General features: G+C 35.3%; 1 protein-coding gene across 1 annotated transcript in view; it reads right to left on the reverse strand.

Moving 5' to 3' along the window:
• Positions 1 to 8,506, reverse strand: part of galene (potassium two pore domain channel subfamily K member galene) — a 40,497-nt gene that overhangs the window by 20,226 nt on the left and 11,765 nt on the right. Inside the window, exon 6 of the mRNA XM_089096195.1 lies at positions 5,878 to 6,053. Coding sequence (XP_088952321.1) covers positions 5,878 to 6,053 — 176 coding nt within the window. The remainder of the gene's footprint in view (positions 1 to 5,877; positions 6,054 to 8,506) is intronic.

Here is an 8,506-nt window from a genome sequence, read left to right on the forward strand (position 1 = left end):
GTGTCAGGAGGGCCAGGCGCCAGCACCCATAAGTTTTAGAATACAATATCGTTAATAAGATGTTTTTTGGAGGGGGAGGGTCGGGCAATGGAGGGCAGGAGGTTTTTTCAAGATGGGGCATGGAGGAAGGGCCAGGGTTCAGCTCTCATGATTTCTGGAATAAAATATTATAAATAAGCTTTTTTTGGGGGGGGGGAGGTCGGACCATGGACAGAGGGTCAGGGGTCAGCTCCCAAATTTTTGGAATAAAATATCATTGATAATTTTTTTTTACTCTTTTTTTGGGGAAAGGTGGTCGGGACTTTGAGGGAGGGCCAGGGGTCAGTTCCCATGATTGATCATTGACATGTTTTTTCGAGTGGAGGTGGATCAGACCACGGAGGGACAGGAGTCAGCTTCCATAAGTTTTGGAATAAAATATCGTTAAGAAGCTTTTTTTTAGTAGAAGCCGGGGTTGGGTTTATGTGATCTTTGAGCTATTTTAAAAATCATGGCATAAAAACCGTATATGTCCCCAGGGCGTAACTTACAATACTTGCCCCCGGAATTTTGGGGGCTGTGTCGACCCTAGAGTTTTGTTATCTCATTTTGAACTTATTTTAACAAAATGGCTATCTCAAAAATTTGATCGGATGGATTTGGGGAAAAGTTGGCGGGGTGAGGCTAGTTGCCCTCCAGTCCCTTTACTCTTAAAAACGGAACTAGACCTTTCTATTCCAAATCTGATGAGCCCCCTCCAAAGTTTATATGACCACTTCTTCCATAAAAATCTTATATGCCCTCGGGCATAATTTACAACACTTGTTCTTGGGGGCTGTGTAAATCCCAGAGTATGTGTTTTATAATCTTTGGTCTTTTTTTGAACAAAATGACTGTCTCCAAAATTTTATTGGACACATTTGGGGAAAACAGGGTGGTAGATGGGGGGATAGTTGCCATTCAGTCACTTTTGACTCTTAAAAAGGGAACTAGAACTTTAAATTTCTAATCATTTGAGTCCCCTCCGAAGCTTACACGACCAACTCTTCCGTAAAAACTTATATGCCCCTGGGGGATATAAGTTACAACCCTTCCCCCAGGCTCTTGGGGGGGGGGGGTTATGTTGACCCTGAAGTTATTGTTTTCTGATATTAGGACTATTCTGAATAAAACGGCTATATCAAAATTTTGATCGGATGTATTTAAATAATTTCTTAGACCACACTGCTTTTCCATTAAAAACAAAAAAAAATTTTTAAACACGAAAAACGGGTTTTAATTTTCTAACAAGCAGTGAACTACAAAACAATTAATTATGCACAAAAGCTCCTAATATTTCGGCCCCACATCCGGGTGCATTTCTCAACTTAAAAAAAAAATAAATAAATAAAGCAAAAAAAAAAACAACTTAAATTACATTACAATAAAACATACTAAACACATAAAGAGAACAAAAAGCAAAAACGAAAGAAAAATATAAATAAATAAGAACAAAACTCACAAATTAATTAAACACTTCCATGCACTGAATGTCTTTCAACTGGCCTCCTCTCAGTATATAAATGGAAATATATTAAATAAACACTTCCATGTACTGAATGTCTATATTGAAATATATTAAATAAACACATGGAAGTGTTTATTTAATATATTTCCATTTATATACTGAGAGGAGGCCAGTTGAAAGACATTCAGTGCATGGAAGTGTTTAATTAATATGTGAGTTTTTTTCTTATTTATTTATATTTTTATTTCTTTTTTGCTTTTTGTTCTCTTTTTGTTTTTAGTATGTTTTTTTTTAATGTAATTTAAGTTGTTTTTTTTTTGCTTTATTTATTTTTTTTTTTTTTAATTTTAGAAAGGCTACCGGATGTGGGGCCGAAATATTCGGAGCTTTTGTGCATAATTAATTGTTTTGTAGTTCACTGCTTGTTAGAAAATTAAAACCCGTTTTTCGTGTTTAAAAATTTTTTTTTGTTTTTTATCGGATGTATTTGAGAAAAAGGGGGTGGATGGAAAATAGATGCCCTCCGATCACTTTCGATTCTTAAAAAAGGAACCAGAACTTTCAATTTCCAATCAATTGAGCCGCCTCTGAAGTTCATACGAACACCCCTTCCATACAAACCTTATATGCCCCCGGGGCATGGCTTACAACACCTGCCTCCGAGCTCAAAGGGTTTCTGTCAACCCCGGAGTTTTTGTTATCTGATATTTGAACTATTTTTAGCAACATGGTTCTATTAAAATTTTGATCAGATACGTTTGGGGAAATAGGACGTGGGGGCGGGGCTGGTTGCCCTCCAATCTCTTTTGACTCTTAAAAAATGAACTAGAACTTTAAATTTCCAATTAAATGAACCCCCTCTAATGCTTATACGAGCATCCCTTCCATAAGAACAATATATGCCCCCAGGGCATAATTTACAACACCAAATTTCCAATCGAATGAGCCCCTCCGCATCTTATACGACTGCCCTGGTCGCAGAGATTAGGGGTGGTTTATACGACCACCCCTAATTTTAGTGGATTTTGTGGCCTAACAAAAAACGATCTATATAGGTAACACAGTTCGAGAAAATTTGTTAAGAGCCTTAATTAAAAAAAAAAACTCATATGAGGGACGTCATATTTATGAGCACATTCCAAGAGCATACCACACCTCAGGAGTGGTTGTATCGTTTTTAGAATAAATGACGTATGCAGATTTACACAAGAAACATGTCTAAGTATGAAACACCAAGTGTATCAGTCAAAGAAAAGTGAAGAAAAACTCTTGAAATACTCCATAAGTTTCTTAGTCTGGCATGATAACTTTAAAATAATGTCAATTACAAAAAAATTCTTATGAGCCTTTAAATATTTGAACATTTTATTAGTTTAGCACAGCAATTTTAGAAAAATTAATCCAGCTTAAATTTAGCTAAGTATAAAATACTACCTGTTTCACAGCTACAAACAAAACCTATACTACAAATAATGTCTGTAGGACGACCGAAATTTCTAATTATTAAAAATCATAATTTGTTTGAACAAGAATAAAATTTGAACCATCAAACATGACAAGATACAGCGGACGACCCGAAAAATGTAAATTCTCAATTGCTGAAAATGAACAACCTGAACAACTAAGACCAATCGAGCAGCTAAGGTAAAGGGCATTAAAAAATTGTATGAACTAATAAAAATCCAAAATGGAGAAGAAAGAAAAATTTGGTTAGAAGACATGAAACACCAAGAATTAGAAAGTGTCAAAAATAAAAGTGAAGAACAAAAACACTTGCGATTAGATGACAAGCAAAAGTGAAAATCGGAAAGAATCAAAAATGAAAGAGAAGAAAAAGAAATATCAGGCTATACAAACGACACCGTCTTTTTACAACGTACTCTTTAGACCCCGATGATGTTGTTGAAGAACGCCTTGCATATTTTTTAAATAATGGGTTCCCTCGTAACCTAAACGAATCTCTAAGAAGAAATATCGCGAGACACAAACAAATATGTCAAAGGTTAAATAGCCACACTGTAAGTCAATAGCTGATAAAACAAACTTACACATGACTACATCACAAGCAAAGGAACCACCCGGTGATTTTGTGGCGATAGAATATTTCAAGAGCATAAATACGTCGTTTCTGCCTCAGAAGTGCTTGTAGAATTTTCAATATATATGACGCATGTGACATTACACGAAAACCGTAGCTAAGTATAAAACACCAAGTGTAATGAGTCGAACGAAGGTGAAGAAAAAAGATATCTGCGTTTAGAAGACATGTTTTTGTTAAAACCCTTGAAATATTCAATCCGCTTCTTAATTTTGCACGATAAACTTAAAAAAATGGCAATTGCAAAAAACCCTTATTACCCAAGAAATATTCGAACATTTTATTAGTTTAGCACGTAAACTTTAGGAAAATTAAACCAGATTAAGTTAGGCTAAGCATAAAATACTGCCTGTTTCACAGCAGGGATTCCCCATTGTGTATCGCTAATTTTATATAATAACTAAAACAATAGCTATAGGACCCCCCCTAAAAAAAAAAACACCAATTTATTGGTGTTATATTGAAAAAAGTAATTTGCTAGAACAATAATAAATTTTTGAACACTCAAATATGACAAGACCAAGTGGATGGCCTGAAAAACGTAAATTCCCAATGGTTGAAAATGAACAACCTGGACAACCAAGATCAGTACGAGCAGCTAAGGCAAAGGGCCTTGAAAATTATCTGAAGTAATGAAAATCCAAAATAAAGAAGAAAGAAAAATTCGGTTAAAAGACATACGACACTGAGAATCAGAACGCGTCAAAAATGAAAGTGAAAAACAAAGACACGTGCGGTTAGAAGACAAGCAACAGTGAGAATCAGAATGAGCAAAAAATTTAAGTGAAGAAGAAAGAATTATAAGGCTAGAAGAACAACGCCGTCTTTTTATAACGTACTTATGGACCCCCATGATGCTGGTTCCAGAACGTTTTGCTCATTCTTTAAAATTACGGGCTCTTCGTGACCTAATAGATTTCTAAGAAGAAATAATGAGAGGCCAGTGTGCCCTGTGACGTGGCCTGGTGGCAAAGCTGCAGGTCTCCCGATACTCTCTCTCTCTCTCTCTCTCTCTCTCTCTCTCTCTCTCTCTCTCTCTCTCTCTCTCTCTCTCTCTCTCTCTCTCTCTCTCTCTCTCTCTCTCTCTCTCTCTCTCTCTCTCTCTCTCTCTCTCTCTCTCTCTCTCTCTCTCTCTCTCTCTCTCTCCAAATACAAATATATATATATATATATATACATACATACATACATACATATACATACATATATATATATATATATATATATATATATATATATATATATATATATATATATATATATATATATATATATATATATATATATATATATATATATATATATATATATATATATATATATATATATATATATATATATAGTGCTGTCCCTATTGCGATAATCTTTTTGTATGTAGTATAAAATGTTAGATTCACAGGTGTGCCGGCACAAACATGGAAATACGGGGCATCACAAGCCTCACCAGGAAATATCTTGAGCCTCACCAGGAATTTCTCGTCAAATCCTATTAGGAGCTTCATTTTTATTGATTTTAAATGGTAAAAATTCCCTTTTCCTATTTATATAATTTTAAATTTGCTTGGTTCTGACTTGGTTCTGAATTTGAAAGTTGCTTGGTTCCGAATTTTAGATCAAGAAGATATTTTAGAGGTTTTTTTTTAATCAGTTTTTTTTTTTAATAGGGTGCTGGGGACTGGGGGACTGGAAGCGATTGGGCCCTGACGAGAGTGATGAATAGATATTTTGCTTTATGTTTAAAATATTCATATTGCATGTTCATTTTTATAGTTGTAACTAAGCAAACCATTATTTGTATCTAATGGAAATCAAAAATCTTGTGTGGTTTGTGTACTAAGCATTTCACGAGTTTGGTGTTCTATATTTGGTCTTCTGCAATCTAAAATCTTAGAAACTTTTAAGTCTTAGATTGACATTGGATACCGTTTATAAAATATGAAGGCAAAATTTTTTTTGTCTTTGTTTTAGGACGTTCAAAATACAATTTTGGACTCATAAGATCCTAGTAACGGGAATTTTGAAGTGAATTCAAACTCAAAGATACTTATAGTTCCAACTGGTGTGGAGTTTTGTTGACGGGGAGTTGTAAGGGCTAGAGAACTGCGAAGGCTGTAGAAAAGTGCTGTAGGATTTTTGGTGGAAGAAGAATGGTGTTGTACGAAGCTTTGAGGTAAGGAGTTGTGTTAGCGGCGTAATTGGGATGCGAAGTTATGAACAGAGCTTTGTGTTGATTTTGGCTGTGTGGCATGGGATCTGAATATGAACAATTACAAGAAATTTTAGAGCCTTGTACCGTGATGACTCATGTCTCCTCCATGGTTATTTCTGGAGCTTCCTTGGTCAGTGGTTGACACTTCAGTATTATTATCCACAGGCTGTTTTGAAGATTTTTTGGAATGCTGGGAAGACCTTCCTCTGTGTACATGTGGTGATGCGATTTCTATCTCCATATTCGGATCGTCTAAGTACCTAGGATAGGTTAAAAACTCTGTATTAGATAAGTATATGTGGTGATGCGATTTCTATCTCCATATTCGGATCGTCTAAGTACCTAGGATAGGTTAAAAACTCTGTATTAGATAACAGCCAAATATTTCTCATTTACTACTAGCCTAAAATATTGTCATCCCTCAAAACCAGCAATCAGGGTGCAAAACTAGAAATACAAAAATACACAAACAAAACCAGCTATATTTTTTTGCAAAACAAAATGTCTATATCATGTGTTAAAAAATTTATTGGGAAGCGAAAATAACAGTCTTCAATATTTTGTGGGAACAGAGTTTTTTGAAAATTTATAGATTTATTGTTCCAAAAGGATGTATAAAACTCATGGTTTGCCTGAACATTGTAGATTAACAAGAAAATGATGGTAGGTAGTCTATGCGCTGAAAATATAATGTCTCTATCAGGGCCGTTCTCTCTTATATTTTAGAAAGTAAATATTCTGTCTATGGAACCCCTTCCAGCTTCTTTTCAGGTATGTACCATATTGGGTAATCGTAAGAGAATATTTGAAACTTTACCAGACAAATGGTGCCTTGCACAGTTTGATGTCTACCTTATTGTCCTCATGAACTAAAGCAATTTGTCTTGATTTGCAAATCATTTAAAAAAAAAGGAAAATGGGAGATGCACCACACTATTTTGTACTACTACTACCACCACAACTACTAACAACTCACTGCAGCACCAAGCCGCCTGAGGCCATCAATGCTACGCCCTCTCCTTCGCCATCCCAATCCGTTCAAAGCCTTCCTTTTTACACACTCCCAAGAAGTTCCCATTTCCCTTAAATCTCTCCGGACGAAAACTTCGAAAATCCACCCCATTCGGGAACGACTTGCTTCTCGTATGGCACTAAATGGTTGGCCGACAAGGACAATCTTTGGCAATCTGTCATCCTTCATCCATGGAATTTGTCTTAGCCATTACAAGCTTTTTCTTATTATAGCCCTTGAAGGACCACAGTCCACAGTCTTATTATTGCCCTTGAAACTTGTACAGTTCACTGATTTATAAGCGATCAATCAGTCTGGTACCCAATCAATGCGTAAGTATTTTCTCTAAGAAACATCTAGCAAATTTTGTTCTGTCTTTCGAAGCGCCCACACTTCAGAACCGTACTTTTCCACTTTCATCACTGTAACTTCTAATATACTAATCTTGGCTCGCAGACCTATCTCCTATTCTTCCAAACTTTTTTTTTCACCTGTGAAAAAAATACCATAGACCTTCGCTTTTCTACTTTTAACATCCATACTGCACCCAGCATATTTAATGACAATACCACCTAGGTAAGAGAAGCTGTCAAATTGACTGATCTTCTTGTTACCCAACATCACCTTTCACTTACTCCTAGTTTTAGCGACTTAGTCTTCTTACCATTAATTTTAAAACCTATTCTCGTACACTTTGCACTCAAAACCCACAGAAATTTATTCATTTTGCTAAGCATTTCATCTAGGGAACTTAGATCATCTGCATAATCTGAATCAAGGAGAGTTTTGCTTTCCCAACTGATTCCATTGCCTTTGCTGTGCTCCTTAGGGGAAAGTCCATCAAAACGATCCATTAAAAATTAGGATAGAACACAACCCAGCTTAACTCCTGATTTAATACGAAACAAGCTTTCAACCTCACTTCCTACCTTGACCATGTTATTCTCGAACATAACGCTAATCACTTTAATGTATTTATCTGGTATATCATACAAAGATAGGATCTTTGCTAAAGCTCCTCTATCAGCTGATTCAAACGCTCGGTCATAATCTATAAAACTGAGGACTAAAGGGGTTTAATGATTCAGGCACTTCTCAATTTTTCATTTTAGAGTACAAATTTGGCAACACATCCGCTCCGCTTCCTAAAACCACACTTTTATTCTCTTAAAACTTTATCTACAGCATCTCTAGCTCTAAAAAAGATCATCATACTAAGTAATTTATTTCCCACAGAAACCAAGCTAATGTCTCTATATATGTACAAAACTCACTCTTATGACCTATCTTATAGAGGGGTTCAATTAAAGTTTTCCTAAGGTACTTTCCCTTTTCAAAAATTATATTTATAATCTTGAGAATCTCTGACTTCATATCCACTATGTTTAAAAAAAAAACGCATTTACCCCACTATCAGCCCCTGTGGCCTTATTATTTTTTAATCATTTTAGTACTGTTACTAATTCTTCCTCACAAAGTAAATCTTCCTTCACATCGAAAGTGTCACAAACTTTTTCATTCTCTTCTATATCTTTTCCTGTAATTCCATAACACGGTTTAGCACATTCTCAAAATGTTCTACTTATCTCTCTTTAACTCTTTTCTTGTAACTAATTGTAATACCGTTCCATCTTTAACTGGCACAAGTCCAGATTGTCTATTCGTCCTAATATGACAGATATGACCAAATATTACATTGCA

The sequence above is a fragment of the Artemia sp. Qi Xiang Cuo genome, chromosome 10 (assembly GCF_049724085.1).
Source record: "Artemia sp. Qi Xiang Cuo chromosome 10, ASM4972408v1, whole genome shotgun sequence".
Lineage (NCBI taxonomy): Eukaryota > Metazoa > Arthropoda > Branchiopoda > Anostraca > Artemiidae > Artemia > Artemia sp. Qi Xiang Cuo.